The sequence below is a fragment of the Lytechinus pictus genome, chromosome 8 (genome assembly GCF_037042905.1).
Source record: "Lytechinus pictus isolate F3 Inbred chromosome 8, Lp3.0, whole genome shotgun sequence".
In the NCBI taxonomy this organism is placed as follows: Eukaryota; Metazoa; Echinodermata; class Echinoidea; order Temnopleuroida; family Toxopneustidae; genus Lytechinus; species Lytechinus pictus.
This window is the reverse complement of record NC_087252.1, coordinates 326,215-350,274: the sequence shown is the minus strand read 5'-3', so window position 1 is coordinate 350,274 and position 24,060 is coordinate 326,215. Positions and strand designations below refer to the sequence as shown.

Below are 24,060 nucleotides of genomic sequence, written 5' to 3'. Positions count from 1 at the left end.
TCAGAGTTTGTAAACTTGATCCAGATCACATTATTGACATCTCAACAACTAGTGAGTGACTTTTCAGGACCATCTTCATTTTATGTTTGGTGTTATAATCGTGTAAAAATTTACCTAACACTAACACCGAAAGGTAAACACTGGACTTGAAATCACTAATTGTGTAATCATTTCTTTAACTTTTTCATCATTGTTATCACTGTATCTGTTCAATACTCTTGACAGGAATGTCACTGGTATAACTCGTTGCTGTGTCATGTTCGTCAAAGCCTTCATGAGGTTGAATGCTGCATGTTACAAGGTCAATACGCCATGAAACCATCCATCAGACACCTAGCTATGGCTCTCCAACAAGATGCTGTACCAGCTACGTGGGTACATCCTAATAGACAACCTAGCGGACATACTCTCATCTCATGGGTCGGAGGTAAGCAGCAATGCTTATTTACAAATAAAGCCAGAAAAGAGTTTTGTATTCGTAATTCTGTCGCCAACCTTTAGCAATAGGAAGCTTATTTTATGTAAAAACTATGCCAGAAAACAGCAAAAATCTTTGGCGATAGAAACCTTGTTTTGTGTAAAATATAAAAGGGGGTGGCCCTCATGTTAGAGGATTCTCTTTAGGGGGCAAAACTGAAAGATGATTTCCCTTCAATGGGATATAATTCAAACCCTTTGATATTCATAGGCCCAATGTCACAAAGGTGGTTTCATTGAGTACGGTAAGTCAATTCCAATACGGATTGCATGATTTTAAATGGCACTAATTCATGCTTGAATGAAGCACAATACATGAAATCTGCATGATCCAGAAGAAGAAAGTATTGGAAATCTTGATTTGAGAATAATAATTTCAGTGATATAAAAGTGATGACTCCAATAGGATAGCCAATCATGACAGGTATCTGTTACGTGAATAACTAGTAATAGCGCCATTTCAATTCGATACAAATACTCAAGGCACTTGAATAAGACATAGTGGGATGAAGAAAAGGGAGAGAGAGAGAGAACTGTCAAATGCACATTCAAATCAGTATGACTTACAGGTAATTCTGATATTATCAGGGATGTTAGAGTTCATTTTGCTGATTTCAGTTATTATTGTTCTTTATTGTGAGATCATTTTCAGCTTTTTGTGTACTTGTGTCTGCACGGAAGGATATGAGTTTTTGTGATTTTCAGTTGTTTTCATTAGTAGTCACTCACATGGACAGTTCTAGCTGTCAGTACCCAAGGTCTATGCATTTTCAATGTTTGCTCTTCTTTATCCCAGACCTGAAGAGACGTCATGACCAGATGCAGGCGTGGATCAAAGAGGGTAAGGTACCCCGCTCTGCTCCGGACATTGTTCCGATCCAAACCGAACCGAGGGGTCATCTACTGTCCATCTGGATGGGAGGGTTGGTCAACCCGACGGCCGTTATCACTTCACTGAGACAGGAGAAGGCCGCCCTCGCTGGGTGTCTTGTATCAGAGGTAAGGACTTTATTTGTCTTTGCCCATTGTAGGTAGTTGCTGGATGCATTTTGTTATAGGGGAATCCATCCATCATGTTGTTGATCTCGCAATAACTGAAGAACCATTGGACAGATCAAGTTAAAATTTGGTTAGAGTATGCATATACATGTACATGTAGAAATGGCAATGAGTTTATTAGTTTTCATGACATTTCATGTCTAGAATCCATCTAGTGCTTGGGTGATATTGTGTTTACTGTCCTGTGGTAAGACATTAATCTAAATTTGTCACACTCGACCCAGGTGCGGCACTTCTTCTATTGATGGACCATTATATAGGCAGCTATGCACAACCATTGTAATGATTGACAGGAAAAATGGTGAACACTTTTGATTTTTATAATTACTTTTGTAGCTGTTAATCTGTGTTTCTTTTGTTTTCAGGTTGGTATCTCATGTGAGGTATCTCGTTCTCTGAATGAAGATAGTTTTGATATCATTCATCCTGGAGGGATGTATATTAGAGATGTTTATCTTGACGGAGCTACCTGGGACCTTGAACATGGCTGCCTAGCCCTAGCAAGGTAAGTCATTATTGTCATGTATTTTGATTAGAAACTACAGGGTGGGGCTTATTTAGCTAAATATGTATTACTTTGGAAACAACGATTTGGGAGATAATTATGAGATACAAGATCTCTTGATGACTAGAAAGTTCAATTTTTGAGAGACTTACTCTTTCGTATCTTGGAAATTTGTGGGCTTGATCTTAGGGAGAAGCATCTTGATTTTGGTCATCTTTTTCTGCGCCTTTCCTCCAGGTCGGCAAAGCTTCTTGCTTCAAATGAGATGGCTTCTTGATGCAGCGCCTCCATTAACTCTTTCTTGCATAAACTTCCCATGCATCCTCACTTATATTGCACAATTATTGATAGCACTGGAGGGAGTCTTTCACTTCCTTATATCTTAAAGTAAAATCTTAAAATTCTCACCTTTTTATTCCAAATTGTAAAATATATGATAATTCTTGTGTTGTTACGCCTTGATCAAACGTTTGCCGGATATGTGCACGTTATAGATTGATGATATCATGTTTTCTGTGTATCCATTCAGCTCATCCCTCTCAGCGATGCCTAGTATGTACGTCAGACCAGTCATAAGTGATAAAGAACCTGAAACAGCTAGGAGTTCTGAGTCCAACACAGACCAAGCTAGCCAACATGAATCATCTTCTAATACAGCAGGAGAGAATGTGGATGATGATAAACAGCGCCCTCAGCTGGGTGTCTATCAGTGTCCAGTATTCTTGAATCAATCAAGACAGGTAGGTGTTCCTCACATTTTTATAATTATGAATTTATTCATTAAAGATAACTCACCTGTCTTGACTGATTCCAGTATTCTTAAGGACGTTCCACAGTTAAAGTGAAATCCATGTCATTTTCACCAAACTTTGCACATAAATACTTTAGAACCTTAATATTCGAAATATGCAAAAATTAACATAGGTCCATGTGCTTGATTTTTTGCTATAGAACTTCAAAGTTCACCCAAATTGATGTTCTTAAGAATTGCGCATTCAAAAGAATTTGGCATTTTTAGACCGCACAAGATTACTACAATGAGTTTAAACCTGTATTACTCAGTCAAAATACATGAAAAAGTTGTCAAATTTCGCAAGAGAGTTAATAATTGTATCGTTAGAATGGAGAATATATTTATAGTGCTATTTGTTTGCAATTTTAAGTTTAACAGCACTGTCAGTTCTTAAAAATGGCGTAAAAGATAACAAAATCCCAATCTAAAAAATGTGAAATTATAGTAACAAACTACAAAAGTACAATAAATGCTGCACTTTATTCAAAATCCATGTCATTTTCACCAAAATTTGTAAAGTTGTAGAGGAAGGTATATCTAAGAGGAACAAACATTAAAAAATAGGGGTTCATGTGCTTGTTTTTAAACTATCAGTATTTTTATTAGAGCAAATGTGCTTTTTAAAACACCAAAAATGCGCCGAATGCTTTGTATCTATGTGAAGAAAAAATCAAAACCACTCTACCATTTATTCAAACTCGGGGTAATATTCGTGATTCTTGGCAGCACTGCAGAGTAAAGTATTTTGAAATTGTAGAGAATCTTTTTTTGAATGGTCCATGGAATAATTCCATTTTTTAGCTTCATGAAATAACGCATCGGATCTGCAGTTAAAGTGCAGAAGACGAGAAAAATCAGCACATACCCGCAGCTAATTAATCACCTGTTCATCCATTGTGACGTCAGCGCGCAGAGTGTAAACTATGCGCAGATCATAATGCGCACAAACATAACTGTGGAACGTCCTTAAATCAATTAAGACAGGTGGGTCCTTCTTCTTCCTGTTGAGTACAGACTGGGGGTCCGCTTATTATCATACTAGTTTGTGCAAGTCAATTGCCTAGGTGAAATACAAACAATACAGCGCACAAAAATACATACAAACACTTGGTTGGTCATGTGATCGGATTCTGTATGAATTTGTTTGGATATTGTTAACACAACTGGCATATATCTTTAACGAAGCCTCTTTGCTTCACTTTGACAAATTAGAGTAGATTTGAACTGTAAATTCACAAAGATCAGATAGAAATGATACGTAATATCAATTTGAGCTGTAGTTTTCTTACTCTGATGAGTTGTCTTTAATTTGATTCTATTGATCAAATCCACATTAGTCTTTTAACCTAAAAAAAATCAGTATTGGGGTTCTATGTGATTCTTCTATTCATTCTACATTGCAGTTTTTATTGAACCCAACTACACAAGGGATCTTTGCAAGTGAAAATAATATGGGATTCGATTGTACCTCTTATGTATGTCTAAATTCATGACTACCAGTTTTTCTGGGCCCCGTCTTATAAAGAGTTACGATTGATCTGATTGACCTCAAATATATGGAAATCCATCAATGTCATAATTTTTTGTACAGGAAATTTGAACAATGTCCTTTGTAAACATAGAAAAGCACACTGAATTTTCAAGAAAACGATGCATGTATGAATATGTACATCATAAGTAGAAAATAATTTGAACAAACATGCATTTTAGAGTTTGATATTGCTGACTCTCCATAGTTGTGGTTGATCGGATCAATCGCAACTCTTTGTAAGATGGTGCCCTGTTGTTCCAAACTTGTTTTATGTATTATTTTAGTATTATTATTTTGTCTTTTATTCAGGTTTGTGTATTCACCTTTGACCTTGCTTGCCCACTTCCTGTAGAGCAATGGACTATGGCAGGAACGGCTCTCATCCTAGATCCAGGTTTGTTCTCCTTCCTAACTCAGCCTTTATGTTCATTTTCATAGTTTTTAAATTCTTCCATATTGTTAATGCTTTCTCTATATTGTGTTTATGTAAATGTTTAAGCTAATAAAGGAAAATTTCTGCATTGTGAATGCTAATGAATTTGATTATCATTAGGAGTTTGAAAAAGGAGGGTTATATAAATTACCAAGAGCTCTTAGCAGAATTTTACTCTGGTGTATTAGGAACATAGACTTATTTATACTCCGTTTAAGTCAATGCAGTTCAAGATCTATAGCACGCGGGTCTTGATGCAACCATGAAAACTTTCTGCTTAATCGGCTTTCATTGTGTTATACATTGACTTTACAGAAGCACCAGAGAATGGAGCCAGGAAGTGGCCTCAGCCTTCTATGCAACACTCGGTGAGGACCATAGAGGAAGCAGCTGTAAAGCAGAGTGATGACGGAACCAGTGAAAGGGGACCACCATCCCAAGCGTCACGCCGCTCTATCGGAAGCAAACCTGGTAGCGCCACCGGACTACGGCTTGGTTCAGGGTCAAGGCATTCCGCGATGAGCCGACCGTCCAACAGCAGGCAGTCAGTGAGGTCAGACAAGAAGGTAACCATCGAGGAGAAAGAGGAAGAAGAAGAGAAGAAGCAGGATACCGTCTTTGAAGAAGAGGAAGAGGAAGCAGCAATGGAGGCAGATGATGATTTTGAGTTGGAAGAAAATGTTGAACTGATGATGACTGCACGGTCCATTGAGCAGGAAAGACAGCGTCATAAGACGTCTACTTTTGATTACAGAAATCTCACAAGTTCTCTGAACGATAGCAAGAACGCTGACCCCAATGAGCAGGATGAGCTTGACAATGAGAATGCTAATAATGATCCAGGAGAGGCAGACTATGGGGAGGATTATGATGGAGCAAGTGAGAGGTCATCCACCAGAAGTTCTCATCATTCTTCAAGGGCATCAAGTGCTTCTGCAAAGGATGTCAGGAGATACTCTGATGAGGAGGATGATAAGAAGTATTCTGATGGTGAGAACGAAGGAAAGAAGGAGCCTAAGAGAGGGGAAGACGACTTCTTTGAAACGGCATCTCAAAAAAGCGGACAATCAAGACACAGTGCAACATCCAAAAGAAATAAAAGGTCTGACCATAAGGACAGGTCTGGTGAGGAGGCACGAAGCTCGCCATATGGTAGCCAGAATGGGTCCAGACATAGTGTCAAACCAAAGGATGATGTGAGTGGTTCAAGGACAAGCATCCAGTCAAGGAAGTCTACCAAGGATGATGACACAGCTTCAAGGAAGAGCCTTAAAGCTGCTGAAGACGTGTATGCTTCAGACAAAGGATCAAGGAGAACTGGGAGTGGTGGATCCAGGAAGAGTTTACCTAAAACCACCAAGGATCGGGCATCATCGGCAGAGTCAAGCAAATCTGAAGGAAGAGATTCAGTTGATAGCGATGGCAGTCCAAACCAAGGGAAGGAACTCCAACCCCGACCTCCAAGCGGTGGCTCCAGGAAGTCCGGCCGGCCAGGAAGCACTAGCTCCAGGAGATCCGTCAGGTCAGGTGGATCAGTCAAGTCTGGCCAGGATGACGACGAGGAAAGGGACAAGTTTCCTACCAACGGAGATGCCTCAAAGGACAAGAAAGATCATCATAGCTCTAAGGAGTCTCTGAACTTCTTTGAGCAAGCCATTGAAGCGATTGTTGGGGATGGAAGCAGCGATGAAGAAGGCAAGACAAGATCTAAGGATGTGAAATCTGCTGCTAGCCATGGTAGGGCAAGCAGTCAGGGTAGGGCTAGTAGCCAAGGGAGAGGAATGTCAGCAAGTAGAGCCTCTGATCAAAGAAGTGTCTTCAACAAGGATGATCCAAACTATTAAGGTATTCCATACTTTGTATTGTTTGCATTATTTACCTCATCTGTCAGTATGTAGACATATCCGACAATACATTTTATCAAACTACTAAAACAGGGAGCACTTGTTTTGAAATTTCAAAGACCGCCTTTATATCCTTGTATTGCTTCGAATCCCATTTAAATTATATCTTTATGCAATTATTTGTTGGTTCAAGTGAGATGAATTTATGCAAGGTTCAATGTCAATGTCAGAGATGTGGATCAATTTGGATGGTATTTATTTTATCACCTTGGTGTTCATGGTATGACAATGCTTGGTAAGAATGGGATTCCTAGAACATGAATAGCATGTGAAAAACCATTCATACATTTACAGTCAAGAGCTTGATGCTCTAGTGAGTAGAACGGGAGAAGCATTTGAAAAACAAGAATTCAGTCCAGTAGAAATAGAGTTATATATATGTTATGATACTGTAATAATAAGAAAGTTGTAATGACTTATATTTGTAAATTTCACTATTTTCTATTTCTGTGATACTGATATGTGTTTTAATAGATAATTGATGTGTGTTTAAGAAACATTATGACAGAATCGTGTAAATATTATACTACTACATGTACATAACTAAACCTTGATTTTATATTGGTGATAAAGAGCAAATTTTCTTTTGTTTATAAAACTGTACATGACAAGGAGTCATAGAGGCAATGTAGGATCCTAGCTGTTATAAGGAGTTGTGCATACTAGAAATCTACTTTGAATAGCATGCTATTTTATACCTGGTGGGTGTTTCATAAAGCTGTTCGTAAGTTAAGAGTGACTTTAAGAATGACTGGTGATCCTTTCTTGTGGTAAAAGGTATATTACTTGGCGACTGTTTAGCCTGTAAGAAAGGATCACCAGTCATTCTTAAAGTCGCTCTTAACTTACGAACAGCTTTATGAAACGACCCCCTGTGCATTCATGGAATGCAGTGGAAAATTTAATTAACAAGTACATATTTGTATAGAGATGTCCCTTCTGATATTGCCCATTGCTGTAGGCCTTCTTAGCCAGTCAATAACACGTATTGTGTTTTTAATATGTAGTCCTACCCATGGTCATTGTTAAGATCAATCATCAGAAATACCACCAAATTATACATTTCCTACATACTCCAAGTAATCAAATCAAATGATTCATTGTTGGGTGATGAATGTAAAGGATGTTGTTCATGTTTCTCCAACAACAACACCACAAGTAATATTATACCATGTCTGTAGCTTTTGGATAAAGGGGATTCTTATCTCCCAAGATTGAAAAATATGACCTGAAATGAATGTATGATTTGGAACTGGAAACTCTGTTTCCAGCTGGACTTGCTAGCATAAAAAGGCTGTAGATATACATATTTTGTATAAATGTACAGTGGTTTTTCCTTATGGATGGGAATAAAATATCTGCACATTCCTAAAATAATTTTGTAAGGATAAACTTTCATTTGTATTCTTTACAAAGTTTGTAGGAGATTTATTTGTTTTGTCTTGTTTTCTATGACGTCGCAGAAATTGTCCATTTTGATATGTACATATTAATCATTATATGTAAATGTTAATAACACATATACTTTGAAATGTAAATATCAAGATTAATTTTATTTTGTACTATACAGTGTATATAGATAAAAAAGTTTACTTGTAGTGAGACCACCAAATGACATTTTAGATGTCAAAAGATTCGTGAATTTATTTGACAACTGTTTGCAGGGATTAAAAGTTTTCCGTCCTTTTTCATCTACTCTATCGGCAAGTCCATCCTGACACACAAGATAGCAGCAACCCTTTGATTAATTTTCAAGTCAAACTGTTCATTATTTCCTCAACTGAACTTAGCAGAAGTAAGAGGATATGTTGGATAATGATAGATTGCCAAGTTGAACCTTTTTAATGATTACAACTTTTTTGATAAATGAGGATCAGCCTCTCTATGAATTTTCCAAGGAGAATCAAACTTTATATTTTTGTTGTCACAGTCACTCCAACGAGACCAACTCTAGACTGAGCAAATCTATTACATAACTTCTAATGACATACCGTCAGTCGGTTTGGAGTCAGTTACAGTCAGTGATATTATTGCAGCATTATAAAAAGCAGTATGTTGCTGCATCGTGTCCTTCCCCCAGAGTCTTTCCCTTTGTGTATTCCATGTATGAATTGATTAAATTTTCATCTCTTTGTATGCTGAGCCGTCCAATATAATTTGCTGTGTGAAATTTATTTGAATTGAGGAAATATCTTTATTTGTTAATAAATGTTAATTGAATTTCTCATCATTCATTCGTTTTATTGAATATGTTTATTTTGTATATATTTATTTTCTCTTTTTCTTCCCTTTCTTTTTTTTTTGGTGAGGGGGGGGGTAGTGGGTGTGCCAAAAAAGATGCCAAACAATATGAAACCATTTTCAAGTGATCTTAGATCCACTGTTAGCTACTCTGATTGATCTTCAGTCCATCTGAGGAAAATTTGTCTTACAAACCAGCAATATTAGTTTTGGTAATGATGATGATGGTGATGATGATGGTGATTATGATGATGGTGATGGTGATGATGATGGTGATGGTGATGGTGATGATGGTGATGGTGTTGATGATAATGGTGATGATGATGATGAGAGCGATGATGATGATGGTGGTGGTGGTGATGATGATGATGATAATGATGATGATGGTTGTGATGGTGATTAAGATGATGGTGATGAAGATGATGATGGTGATGGTAATGATGATGATGATGGTGATGATTATGATGATGGTGATGTTAGTGGTGATGGTTGTCAGGTTGTGATAAAGTTGACGATATTGGTTTTATGGAAATTCCCTAAATTTTGAGCTGACCTAAGAAAATGATATTATTGGTTAGGAAAAAAAAACATTGTCATACAGTATGATGTTTGCAAGGGGAGGCACATCTTTCCGAGGAAAATTAAACAAGCAAAAAAAAGGGTTGTCAATAAAAAAAAAAAAAATCATGACACACACACACACAAATGAAATTAAAAAGGTCCTCACTTGTGTAAGAGAGATATTTTCCCATTGGAAATATTTCCTGTGACTCTCAAAAGGGGGGAGGGCATACTTTCTGTATGAACGACGCATTTACATTAAAAATGTTGAATACGAATCTCGAGAGGGGATCATTAACAGTCCAAAACACATTTTAAAACAGTCCATTCTACACTGTGTGACACTCTTGTTTCCTGCTTGAATATTCAATTCAATTTATTCAACCATAAAAATATGTATATACAAATCATATAGTGTACATAATTATGTAATAAATGGTGAAAAATATGACTAGGACCATAAAAAAGCAAACTGCTTGTAGAGAATGGCCCCCAAAACAATAATATCTCATGTAAAAACGCACTAAATTCAGATAATAATGTATCTTTTACTGAGAAATGATTTCATCTCGTAGTATTATTCATAAAACGAACAGCTTTTGTGATAATTGTATTGTATACTTATATTAACTATCGTTAAATGTAAGCCTACAGGCACGCTTAAAAAACATTCAAAATGGCACTTATCCCGGAACCATTTTCCTATTTTAAAAAGTTATGCACTTCAATGATATAACATGAGACTAGATAAAAAAAATGGCAACAAACCAAAAATTGATAAAGTATATATTAATCAGAGAAATCAACATTGGGGCATATATAACAAACGATATTAAATCAGGTGGCACAGAGACATTTGTATGCTTTTTGCCAGAATCTGTGCAAATCAAACAATGTGGTATATGTCGGACACCCTCATCCCCCTCCCCTACACAAAATTTAAATTTAGAATTTAATTTTCAGAATATTTACTTGCTCGGAGAATTCGCTCGCTCTCAGCTTATAAATTTTGCCCCAAACACCATGTCTGACCCCCTAAAAATTTCACTCACTTCCCAACTGACTATTAGTATAGACAAACAAAAATTACTGTAAGATACAAATATTCAGGAGTTGGTGATACAAAATATAAGATGTTTAATCCTATCTAGGCCGGGGTATTTTGGGAGATCATTATGGTCTTTGGATCTCGGCCGTCGATTACGCCGGAAATTTTCACGCGTGTTGTTTGGACAAAACCTAAGAAATTGTATGAAATTTATATCATGAAAATTGCTATTGAGTACGTTAATTCATGCGTAATTAGTATGAAAAATCATACTTTTTCCTGTAACTCGATCCCTAGATAAAGCTCCAAATGTACTATTTTTTGGCGTAGAAACTTTAATGGTGTTCTTAACAAATGTACATTAAAAAATGCGATATCACATAGACTTGTTATGAAATATATTGTTTTGCAATTTCCTGTGTATTTCTTTGTTTTGGGGACCTTCTGTTTTTCATTGTTTTTTTTCGATGAACTTTGTCGGGGACACTTTTGAGATCATATGCAGCATAAATTTAATTTATTTAGATCAGCAAAACTAAATATAGCCATACACTTATGATTTTTTTTTTGGGGGGGGGTCAAAAACACATTTACTTTGTACACAAAAGTCATGTTTTTGAGCAATTTCGTTAGACATGCACTTACAAAATAAAGTGGCGTAATTTCGGAACCGCGTAAACGGGCGTTAAAAATTTGGTCTCAAAAGATGCGCAAGACTTGAAAGTAAAAAGTCCGCGAGCGACCGATGCGGTCAAAAAAATTCCTGCAGCGAAAATCTTGTGCAAATAGTTGAGGGGGAGGGCCCCGGAGCACCCCCCCCCCCCTCCCCGGTCTAGATAGGGTTAAGTAAAAAATCCTAAGATTACAATTATTAACAGCAAATACAAGAGAATTTGACCGGATCCGAACTATTGTTCAGCCTCCATCTAAAAAATGGTTCACTCTTCATTCCTACCCCCAACCGTTCTCCAAACTGCCCCGTTTCCCTTCTGCTCCCATGTTTTAACTCTGTATCTGGTATTATGATGTCATGCGCACCATCTCCACTCGTATCTTCTACCAGCTGTGTCTCATGAATCTCAGTAACGATCGATGCATCAGATGGAGGGTTGTCAGTTCCTTCGATGTTACCAATGTTAAAATTTACTCCAGCTTTCCGCATTTCCAAACCATTGGTATTGCCATCTTTTTGAACAAACATCAATGCCCTTCGCTCTAGCTCTTGCTGTTTAGCGACATCGTCAGATACGTCAGAGTCTACGTCTTCGTTTTGATCGGATTCAACCGTCTCTAATTGTTTGATTTCGTTTTTATCATAAGACTGGTTAGCCCTTTCCTTACCTTTGCTGATGCCCTCTTTCGGAACCTCTCCATCCTCCTCACATTCTATGTTGGTGTCTTTCTCCCTATTCTTGTTTATAAGGTCGGGGGTTTCCAAGGCTGCTTCCACTTCTAGAACATTGTCAAATTGTAGGGAAACAGGGACAGTTTTTATTATCAATGTTATGTTTTGATATGTTTTCGATCACTTAGATTGACTGAAATTACCTATCAAGTTTTATTGATTAAAAAACATCGAGGCGTAACAAAGTAATTAAGACGAAATGGTATTGATGAAAGGATGATAAGCCTCGGAGATCCACACTTATGGCATTCAATTCTGACCAATTACAACATTTTAAGGTTGGCTTTAGGTATTTAGGTTGGCTGTAGGCATACAGTACATGGATAAAAACCCATTACTCTTATTTGATTTCATTTCTGTCAAATATCTTGTCACCAATGCATAAAAATGTTATCCCATTTATAATTCATACCTTGTGGCAGATATCGATCAGCCATGTCGACTAGCTTAGCAGCCACCAGCGCCCTCCTAAGTTCAATCCGTTCATCTTCCCCGGACACGCCCTTTTTCCACTCCTTCAGCATCTCGTACGTCCCATCACTCGTAATCTTGTGAAATCTCATGTTGGTTTTGATGGCTCTCTCAATGTCTCCCTGGATGATTCCCAGCTGACCGCCAAGGCTGTCAATCATGGCTTCATCGAAAAGATCGTCTGCTATCTGCTTTAGGATGTCCGTAAACTCGTCACGAGCTGGTGGTGACTTCGTCCTGGCAGAATTATAAATGAGATATTTTAATTCAATTCACTTTATTCTTCTCAGCGTAAAAAAAAAAATCTTATAATAAATTTACGACGAATATCAAGACAATAACTGTGTACCATCTATACTGAGAGGGTTGCAGTAAAAGAAAAAGGGAAATAAATTAAATCTTATCTAAGGCAGACCCAAGGTTCCCAAATACTGTCGCAAAGGTCGTCGAAAAGGGAAATCGGCTTTACGGTCTGGGAACATATGAATAAAGATAAAGGTAGACGCTATTAAAATGGTTGGGGTCGTCATGAAGTTATAAACATCACTAAATCAAAAGGTCGTGCCTGAATCAGAAGTGACAGATAAAACTGTGCTCGCGATATGAAGCAGCCTTAAAAGGTCATGTGAGAGACAGTTTGGAAGGACCCCTAACATAGTACTGACCGATGCTGACTCGCCTGGTTATCCTTTTCCTAGACTTGTATATTTGATGTCGTGTCACATCCAAGCCACTGCATGGTGTCCCTCAGGGCTCTGTACTTTCAACCTTGCTTATTAGGTAACACAAATGTTTGAGGTTTTTAAATCACTTTTGAATTTGGTGTGCTAAGGATACCTAATCCAAGCCATGTATCTAAGGAATGAGGAACTAGGTCTAGAGATGCATGTTTTATTCCTGTTGCTGGCATATTCGTCATATAAACCTACTATCATGACTATTGTAGAACACTTAACAGCTACATAATCTGCTTTCAAGAACGAACATGGCGATGCTTATGGCTAGTTGGTCTCATTCTTCATCAAATTACTATGATCCCTCCAACGATTTCCATCTTTCAATCAGTCTACCGTTTAAATCTTAAAATTGTGTGGTCCTTCTTGTTATTGTCGCACTCAAATAAATAGATCGACCAACCTATCTATAATTGCAGAACCTTACCCTAACATGCCTAATGAGTGTGTTGAATCTGCTGCTAGATGCACAAATCCTTGCTTATCCCCGACATGAGTACCTGCGAACACGAAATTGATGACATATATCAATAGGCTAATATCGTTCGTAAAATGTCGTTTGAAATCACAAGTTTATTAAAACCCCATCTTAAATAAATGGAAATTTTCCTTTGAATTATGCAAAAGCGATCGTAGAAATCATAAGGAAAGCGTTATGTCACAGGGTCAAGATCGACCAAACATATCACATTATTTCCAATGATATCATTTGTATCCGATTTCATCAGTTTAACTGTCATTTGTTTTGGTTTTTTGTCACTAATAGTGTGGGCAGTAAGGTTACCTCTAGTTAGATCCATCTGTGATCCTGAAATCAACCGGATGGCGAAACTTGAAAAGCCAGATCTCTCTGATGCTCTTTGCTGTTCCATGGATCGCATCTCACTTTCAATTTGAATCTTATTCCTCAGTTTCTGGGTTTCCCGCTCCAATTGTTCTATGCGTGTTTCTTCTTTCTTCACCCGTCGTTTTAATAAACGTTTCTCCTTGAGATGGGCCGCCTTTTCTTCCTCCCGTTCGGTCAAGAGCGCGTTAAGTTTCTGTCGCGTTGCCTCTTCAGTAAACTCTTTGTCTTTGATCGCCTGTTTCATCGCTTCCTCCTTAGATTCTTCTTCGTACTTCAACTTTGCTTCCAAAGCAACCTTCTCGTCATCATGTTTTATCCTCAATTCGTCACTCTCGTTCTTTACCTCCTCAACCTCTTTTCTGAGTTTCTCCTCCGTTTGATCCGCCTTTTTGACTGCGTCAGTCAGAGCATGTATACGCTCTTCTAGTGCATCTCTTTCGACCTTCCATTCTGTTTCCATGGCGAGTTTGCCTTCCTGGTGGCGTGCTCTGTTTGCTTCTCTCTCTTCCTTTAGTTGTTCAACCTGCTGCTGAACAGCCTCGAGACCAGTCTCATTCCTCCCCCATGTCATTTGGACAATGTCTGACAAAGCCTTGATATCGCCATCTCTGTCGTCCAGTTTCTTCTGCCAGTCCCTCTCCCTGGTTCGTATCTCCTCTTCACGTCTTTCCTTAAGATCCTCCATATCTTTGCTTCTCTCTCGTTCTTGCTCTATGACTTTCTCCAACTGTTTGGCCCTCTTGCTACCTTCCAATGCTTGCTCGTAAATCCTTCGAAATGCCGGATCTCTGCACATTTCCTCCATGGTCTTGGCAAACCTTATCTTTACCCCTTCGTCACTCTCGACCAGGCACCTTTGAAGCATTCTGAGGAGTTCCAAATCTTCCTCGAGAGACAGGTTTCCAGGAAATGGCATTTCAAATATATCGATGATCCCAATATCTCTAAGCTGCCCTCTCGTCCAGTCGGCATGCTGTTTTCCCAGGTCACATATCATTAAGATAATAGGAGGCCGGCCTGTTTTGATGAGAAAGGGTGACATTCAAATGAGTCTTCGAACATTCGTTTAGTTGGTATGTGAATTTTACGGTCGAAATAGGTACCGCATTAAAAAACACTTATGTTAATATTAAAACAACGGTCCAATCCTATCAAGCGAAATGCTGCGGAACCCAAATGAAATCATCCCTGATTCCATTCGCTTGCTAATTAAATAACTATTTTACAAACTCGGGTGGATTGTAAGAATTTGTATGTATCCGTATTATTGTGCAATTATTTAAACTCACCTGTGATGTCAGATATTGGTGATATCCAATCAGACATTAGAAACTGAGAAAGTGCCACACCTGATTCTCTGGTGGATAAACAACAGAAGAATGTAGTGGAGATATTAGAAACTCATGTTTTGCTCAGTGGTAGCGTATGTGGTCAAACATAAACGGGCCGGACATCACGAGGATGCGTCGTGGGGGGCGATCCCCGTCCCAAGAATTACAAAATGAACATTCATTATCATCATTATAATCCTCATCAAAAGATTGACCTCTTGGAAGCAACAACAACAAATAGAATAGAAAATGTAAACTAATCTCAGGCTTTCATTCATTTTGATTTGTTCTGGAAAGAAAAGTGAATCGCCAATAATAATTATTTCAGAAGCCAATTTTTGTACATATAAGACACCTACTCGGGTCAGTTTGTTGCAATTGTTGCAAAACGTGCTTTACATTTTTCGATGGATCATAAGAATGAAAAGTATATAGTTACCCTATTGCGACAAGGAAGCATCCAACTACCGCAGAAAGCGCTTTCACTTGCAGTTGGTCAACAGCTTCTCCTGGTTAAAGATGGTATAATAATAACACTAATAAGTATCATATGATAACGAAACCTTCAAATTCGGTTTGTTTGAATGGTATGTGCAGTGACCATTCATTAAAATTTCTCAGTGAGATGAATCTACATCCAAAAATCGGGGTGATTAAAAAGAATTCGTTTTATGCTATGTGTGTTTAAATTCTCTGATATTGCTTTGAAATTTTCTGGTACCAAAATCCTTTGGAAACAATTTTGAATCGAGGACATTTATAGATTTTACTATCCGAAGAAACCACCGGCATTATACCATTGTTTTGTTCGTTTGATTTTTGTTTTATATTTTACCTCATGCGTATACTCACCTGTAACATGATGATGTATAATGACTGATATAAACTCAGTAAGACGTATTTCACGATCTTCTTCATTAAATGGTTCCTTGAGGCTTTCACCTACAGGCTCATCAACAAGAAGTGCAGATCTTAGGTTTGCCAGGACAGTATCTGAGGCACCATCAGTGATGACGTCAATCATGTAGATGATAAGTTTTCTCGGATAGAGACAGGCCACCCTCTCATCCTCACCCGGGGATGCAGTCCCAGGGGTGTAGGTTAGGATCTCTTGCCGCAAATACGAAATTTCTTTCTCTTTCTCGATTTCCGAAGACGCCATTTCGATGAAGGCGTCACAGATCAAAAGTAGTTAGTATAAGAAAGGGATGGGAATATGTCGACGTTGCAAGACGGCGAAACATTCGTAATCTGAACTCTTCTCAACTAAAGATTGGGGTTGTCCAGGCTATTTACAGCCTTTATGGAGTTAAGTTCGAATCTGGAGGCAGATCAAATAAGCACACACTGTATTGGCAGACAATTATTACCGTGCAGGAGCTGTTTGATTTTTATGATAGTTCCCGTTCCAAAAAAATGACACACACTAACGATTATCCTTGTCAAATACAAGACTGATCCGTAGAACATAATATATACCACCAGAAATATCAATAGTCAACTATGCAACATACCACCAGAAATAGCAATAGTGTCAACTATGCATCGGTGTAAATTGACCTCACTCAGTAGACACACCATGTACACAAGAATTATGATGTAGCTGTACCGGACGGATGAAAAAGGTTTTGTCTCGATTGAGCGCATGAATAGAAAGCCTAGGTCGAATTCCATACAATTATCCCTAAACCTCGCTGAACTTCAGATTTTTGAAAAGAAAGCACGCTAATGTCAATAATTTTGTTCATTAAATGAAAAACACAAAAAAGCATATCTTACGCATGCCTGGTTAACTTTTGTTATCATGCTACCATTCTAGCTACCATGTATTAATATCGAAAACGAAAGATTTTTGTTAAATTGCCTCAATGACGCACTTTTTAGGGGCTAATTCAACTGGTAAAAATATGTTTCCTCTTCCTCCTACTACTATTACTTCTTCATTTAACTATATATATATATATATATATATATATATATATATATATATATATATATATATATACATGTATATATTACTACTACTACTGTTCTGAAAATAAGAATGACTATGGTAATTATAGTAATAATGATGATGATAATGATAATAATAATAATGATATTTACAAAAATAATTATATTAATAATAATAGGCATAATAATAATAATAATGACAATAGTGATAACGATATTAATAATATATAGCAATAATAATGATAATGTTGATGATTCGAACCCACTTTACCACTAATACTAATACTTCTGCTGCTACTACTACTACTACTCCTACTAATACTACTAATATTAATATTACTACTACTATTACTACTACTACTACTATTACTACCACTTCTATTACTACTGCTGCGACTGATTTTGGAATCGTACTTTTTTTTAAAAATCATTCACTTGTTAAAAATATAATAAATATTATCATTCCTTATCAACTTATACTTGAAAGAAAAAGAGAGAAGTATATAAGTTGATGTCAATTTGGAAAAGGAATATATAGCGTGGTCTATAAGGTTGAGAAGAGCTCAATGACTTTACCTTGCAGTTAGAAAGTCAACAATCTACAATATTAGGATTTATATTCCTAGTATGTGTATTCAAATATGAATCGCACTCATTCTTACATGACGTTCCCTATCACGTACACGACCATACCTACACACACACTCACGCACACACGTCACCCCCCCTCTCTCTCTCTCTCTCTCTCTTTCCCCATAGTTTGCACACACACACACAATTCTCACCCTCCCCCTCTCTCTTTATCCCTATAGTTTTACAGACAACCATACACACACACTCACCTTCACCCTCCCGGCTCTCTCACACGCCCATACTCACCCACGCCCACACACACACACACACATCGCCACCAGTCCCACTCCCTCTCTCTCCAGGCTCTACACACACACAAACACACACACACACCCTCCCTCATACACAAACCACCATCGTCACTCCTCCTATCTTACCCACACACATACGCACACACTTACGAACGGATTTTCTCGATCATGATACGTGATCAGTGAAAGTTTTCTCGGTATATACGCGTGGATCCATGCAATGACCGCCAAAAAATGTACCCTCAGATATGTACATGTACTTTCGGGATTAAAACAAATTTATATTTATTTCATTCTTCTGTCACCCTGTGGCATCTACTGGTATCTATGCATGCCCTACGTTTAACTGTTTGCTAACATTCTCTCTTGTATCATTTGTTTCTTCACCCGGGGGCCACTTACATTGACGAGTTGATACCATGCGCGACCAAAAAACACATAAAAAGGATATCTTTTTTCAAGATAGGGCACGTTACGTTCGTAAATTAATAATGGTGTCAAAACACTATATAGAAGAATGAAAAGGGGGTATATATTCGTTAGGAAAGCTACGTGTTTAGGGTCAAATTTGTGAGGGTAAAAAGACTAAAAAATAAAGGATGTTTTGCCCGAACAGTCAACACTATACGTGATTAGAGTCCGACTTGCGCAAGGTGGGGCCGTATAACCCAATGATGTAGGTAAAGGTAAAACCGACGTCCGTGACATACATTTATATAACAATTAAATATCGCTGTACTCGTTTAGGGGTAACCGTTCATTTCAGGGAACTTGCCGCAAGGGTATCGTTTTGTTCCCAATACTTGTTAAGGGGTACATTTTCAGAATAGGGAGCTGTTCGAGACCCATGGTCGCACATGTTATCCACTCGTCAATGGAGGTGCCCCCGGGGAGGGGGGGGGTTCTTCACTTTTTATATCAGTCCAGGGGGTTTAACCCTAAAATGATGAAGGGGTTTGACCGGGGGTATGAGATGCCCCGGCCCCAACGCTTCGCGCGATATCTCCGAAACAAAAAAGGTAGCGCCGCAAAAACAATTTTGACTTGCGCAGCCTTTGAGACCAAGTTCGCGACATACGGGTATAGCATCGCGGTGCCACATGACCTTTTACGAGACGATGTAATGCGGAATATCTAGGCTCATTTTTATACTTTTTGTACAAAGTCTATGTGGGATGAAATTCATAAAACTGACAGTGATTATTCATCGTTTTATTAATTCAGGGTTTAATTTGCATATTTAATTCATAATAAATACAAAATAATTATTTTCTGATTTTTTTACTGGCTTGTATAGTTTATGTGGTAAAGAAAAGTGCGTGCCAAATTTCGGCGCTATCGCGCGAACGGGGGCTGAGATCAGAAGGGGGCCATCATCCCCCCGCCTTCAATACATCTTCAATAGCCCAGTCCTTATATTAGTTTAGGGTACTATAGATGTCATGGTGTTGGGAAATCATGTGCCACTTGTGAAAACATTCTGTCTCTCACCATCATATAAATAATAAAAATAAAATATGATAGGCTCATTTCAATGTAAGAAAGTGATTTTCTTTTATAATTATATTTATATTTTGATATACATGTACTCTTCTTAATTTAACCAACTATGTTTCTCACTCTTCAGTTTCTCACTTGGTTTAAATCAGAATTACATCTGTGTATTACTACTTTCATACTCATCTCTTCTGTCCTCATCTTCCCCCGCCGATCTTTCCCTACTCTATTGTATCTCATTTTCCCATTATCTCTACACTCTGGTCACCCTTTCCTTAATCTGTCAAGTTATCCAAAGTGTTTGTATTTTTATCTGTAAATAATATATTTATAATGTTCGATTGCTATATCATGTTATCATTTTATTGTTATATTTTGTAAATCAAATGCAATTCAGTCTGAATGGCTGCGATATGTGGATATTCTAATAAAACCTTCAAACCTTATATGCCATATGCGCGTCAGAAACCTCCCTCGCAGCATGAAGTCAGTTCCGCCTCCCCCGGGCGAAAGCTAATCGACAGTCGACACAGGGCCGTAGCTAGAGGGGGGGTATGGGGGGGTGTGACACCCCCCCAACATTCATGGCAGTCGGCAAAATCATGTACCAGTTGGCAAAATGGAGGATAGGGGAGAAAAAGAAAGAGGGAAAGAAAGGAAGAGAAAAAAGAAACTTAAGGAGAGAGGGGGAGAGAAAGAAAAAGAAAGAAAGAGAGAGAGAGGAGGGAGAGAGGGGAGTGAGAGAGAGAAAGAGAGAAAGAAAGAAAAAAAAAAGGAAAGAAAAATAGGGGTACTAACTTCGAAGAAGGTTACGACTTTGACAACCAGTTGGCAAATCCAAGTCCATGTAGCCAGGCTTAGAGCCCTACTAGTCAGCAAAATACAAAGGACAAAACAGATGGAGCTATAATAACACACAAAGTAAGCCCCCGGTCCTCCCCCAATATAAACAAGCTTGTGAGTTTGCAAATTATACCACAATTATTGACGATTTTAATAACAAACACATTAGTTTTGTAAAATTAGAGGCAAGACTAGGTACATAAATATGGAGTGGGGTGAATTTCCAAGGTATAAGTTGAATAATCAAAGCCAAAGTATAGTTGGCAAATAATAAAGTGGGCCTATTAAAGTGGCAGAACACTATACGCTCTACCAGTCAGCAAAGTGATGTACAAGTACTGCCCCGTTTCAGATCTGAGAAGAACAGAACACAAGACTTAAAAAACTGGTAACTCTGCAGTTGGCAAATTCATGAAGACAAGTCTACAACTTGTAGACTTGTCTACAAGTTTGCAGTTAGCAAAAAACACAAAAATTTTCTAAGTTGTTTTTACTAAATTCTGTCGCCGAAGAATTTTGTTTAATTTATGGTGTCAGAATGTGCTTGGGGTGGGGATGGGTGGGAGTGGGGGCAGGTTGGGGTTGCATCATTCCTGGTGCTCGCATTGTCTGACTAATGAGATATATAGTCCTGTTGTATTTTAAGTCCATAAAGATTATGCACCAAATTATCTCCTCGCACTTCAAGTTATTATTGTTTTATGTAGTGACATATGCCTTTTTCATGACTATATACTTAAAGTGATTGCCCCCTTTTAAGGCCTTAATAAAACATTTCCAGTCTGTGCTTACCTTCGCATTGGTGTGGACCGATATAGATACCGGGCTGGTAGTGGTGTTAAATCAACACTGGCGTTTTTGCAGTAGACGAATTCCTAAAGACAGTCCTTAAAATGTCCCTTTTTCTGATCTAATTATAACAAATTTTCAGCTCGCGCTTTGCGCTCGCAACACTTAATGAAATAGTAAATTCCTACAAGCAAGCCATAGAATGCCCCTCTTCAGGTCCGAATTTCAAAAATTGTCAGTTCGCGCTTCTCGCCCGCAATATTTCATTAGTGAAATACGTATCATGTTCATGATTACAATGACCACAAAAAGTGCTTCATGTACCAGTGTAATTCTAACAAAATCAGCAAGCGCTTGGCGCTCGCATTAGATGACTATGATGAGATACGTATGCACTTCATAAATTGCAAAAGATAGTCCTTAAAATGTCCCTTTTTAGGTTTAAGTTATACCAAAAATTTCAGCTCTCGCTTCGCGCTCGCATTGTATGTTTGTGAGACAGGTACATATCGTGATTACAAAACTTTGCTTTTAATGTCCCTTTTTAGGACTGAATATCAAACATTTTCAGCTCGCGCTTCGCACTCGCATTATTTGATCACTAAGAGACATATCCGTTTAATGGCACAGTCCTTAAAATGTCTCTATTAGGTCAGTATACCTGGCAATTGAGCACGCTTCGCGCGCCCACTTTATGAATCAAATTTTTTGCTGGTGCCGCCCCCAATGCCGTGACCCACGGTACGCCACTGTTAGCAGTAGCACTCTTGAAATTTTAGTTGAGACATCTTGCACAGAAGGTCAATTAAAAATTAACAAATCTTTGATTTTGATATTATTAATGCATATACCTGTAGGGCATTATACTGCAAGTTAGCAACTACGGCACACTAGCCTTTCTATTTTGATCCAAAATGTTTATTTTTGCAGTGCAAATATCTTTGTATAATTTACCTTAAAGTATTCACCAAATGCCACTAATTCAATTCTAAAAATTCAAAATCTTTTAGCATGTGATTATTGTAGGGGGGCACATCCCCCATCAGACTCCCCCTGTGCTCACGTTGGCGCTGTCACGCCAAATTTAGTTGGCAAATTTAGCTGGTACACCCCCCCAACAAAATGCTTCTGGCTACGGCCCTGAGTCGACACTACCCATAGTTTTCTCCCGGGGTTGGGGTTACTCACGAAATGAAGCATACGGGAACGTGCCGCTGGAATATAGGTCGTTTTTTGGAAGAAATCCCAAAACCCCGGGGAGGGGGCAGTCAAATATAATGCTGTACACAATGCGTGACTAAAAAAAATACGCGTTATTTTGTTTAAAGGCATGATCCAGGTTGGATATATTTGTATCTCAATAAATAGAGTAAAATCCACAAAGCAAAATGCTGAAAATTTTATCAAAATTGCCGGGATAACAAACAACGAAGTTATTGAATTTTAAAGATTTGCATTATTACGGTAAAACAGTTTTAGGCATGTCTTTATGAATACTCATTAGGTGGGCTGATGATCTTATATCTCACTTGTTCTTTTGTATTTTATTATATGAAATAAGGTTTATTTAAGAAAATTCTACCACTAACTAAAACAATTGGATTGACAACTGATTAAGTGCATTAGTTATTTACTGCCGCAACTTATTTCATTATGATGGAGACACATCATTCACACATGTATGAAAAAATGAAACATTTATGATTTCATGTAATAACATAAGAAAAGGGAAAGTGGGGGTTTGATGACATCATCAGCAGTGGCGTAACTTCAGGGGGCATGGGAGGCACGTGCCCCCCCCCCCATCGGCTGGCAAAAAAAAAGAGGGAAAGGAGAAAAAGAGGGAAAAGGGAAGAGAAACGTAGTTTCCTCGCACTTTGAGTTATTACTGTTTTATGAAGTGACATATGCTTCTTTTTCATGACTTCTTAAAGTGATTGCCCCATTTTCAGGTCTTAATATGAAACATTTCCTGTGCGTGCTTATGTTCGCATTAGTGGATTAGTGAGATATCTGCTCTTCATGAATTCCTAAAATCAGTCCTTAAAATGTCCCTTTTTTTTAATCTGATTATCAAAAATTTTCAGCTCGCGCTTCGCGCTCGCATCATTAGGTTAGTGAAATAAGTATGGTCTTAGTGAATTCCTATACAAACAAGCCTTGCATGCTACTCTACAGGTCTGAATTTTCTAAATTTTCAGCTCGCGCTTCGCGCTTGCAATGATTAGTGAGATGCGTATGATAATCATGATTTCAATGACTACAAAAAGTGCTTCATCATTGTGTTTAGATGTAATTATAACAAAATCAGCAATCACTTGGCACTCGCATAAGATTACTATGGTGAGATATGTATACTCTTAATGGATTTCTTGAAAAATAGTCCTTAAATATCCCTGTTTGGTGTCAATATAATACAAAATTGCAGCTCGCACTTCGCGCTCGCATCATTTGGTCAGTAAAATACGTATGGTCTTCGTGAATTCCTACAAACAAGCTTTAAAATGCCCCTCTTCAGGTCTGAATTTCCTAAATTTTCAATTCGCGCTCGCAATATTTTGATTAGTGAGATGATTATTACAATTTTGATTATTACAATGACAACAAGTGCTTCATGTAATTCTAACACTCAGCAAGCGCTTGGCACTCGCATTAGATGACTATGGTGAGATATTTTTACTCTTAATGGATTCCTAAAATATATAGTCCTTAAAGTGCTTCGCGCTCGTATTGTTTATTTAGCGAGACAGGTAT

At 37.9% G+C, this 24,060-nt stretch overlaps 2 protein-coding genes across 2 annotated transcripts in view; one reads left to right on the top strand and one right to left on the bottom strand.

Moving 5' to 3' along the window:
• The window catches only part of LOC129267310 (dynein beta chain, ciliary-like), a 66,782-nt gene extending 57,850 nt beyond the window's left edge, over positions 1-8,932 (top strand). Inside the window, exons 53-58 of the mRNA XM_064103306.1 lie at positions 226-427; positions 1,274-1,476; positions 1,902-2,041; positions 2,571-2,781; positions 4,675-4,759; positions 5,114-8,932. Coding sequence (XP_063959376.1) covers positions 226-427; positions 1,274-1,476; positions 1,902-2,041; positions 2,571-2,781; positions 4,675-4,759; positions 5,114-6,642 — 2,370 coding nt within the window. The 3' untranslated portion in view covers positions 6,643-8,932. The remainder of the gene's footprint in view (positions 1-225; positions 428-1,273; positions 1,477-1,901; positions 2,042-2,570; positions 2,782-4,674; positions 4,760-5,113) is intronic.
• A 925-nt stretch (positions 8,933-9,857) lies between these two features.
• On the bottom strand, positions 9,858-16,941 carry LOC129267308 (myosin-1-like). Its single transcript, XM_064103305.1, has 7 exons — positions 16,193-16,941; positions 15,780-15,849; positions 15,299-15,366; positions 13,947-15,026; positions 13,590-13,662; positions 12,370-12,665; positions 9,858-12,004 (listed from the first exon to the last, which is right to left on the bottom strand). Exons 1-7 carry the CDS (start codon positions 16,500-16,502, stop codon positions 11,424-11,426), a joined length of 2,478 nt encoding a protein of 825 aa, XP_063959375.1. The 5' UTR covers positions 16,503-16,941; the 3' UTR covers positions 9,858-11,423.
• Between the last annotated feature and the right edge of the window lie 7,119 nt (positions 16,942-24,060).

Bases quoted from the DNA above. Each gene is read 5' to 3' on its own strand.
- LOC129267308 (XM_064103305.1), bottom strand. From the start codon at position 16,502: ATGGCGTCTTCGGAAATCGAGAAAGAGAAAGAAATTTCGTATTTGCGG. The intron at 15,367-15,779 runs GTAACTATATAC...TTTATCCACCAG, and splicing joins TGCTTCCTTGTCGCAATAGG to AGAATCAGGTGTGGCACTTT. The intron at 13,663-13,946 runs GTAACCTTACTG...TCGTGTTCGCAG, and splicing joins ACAGATGGATCTAACTAGAG to GTACTCATGTCGGGGATAAG.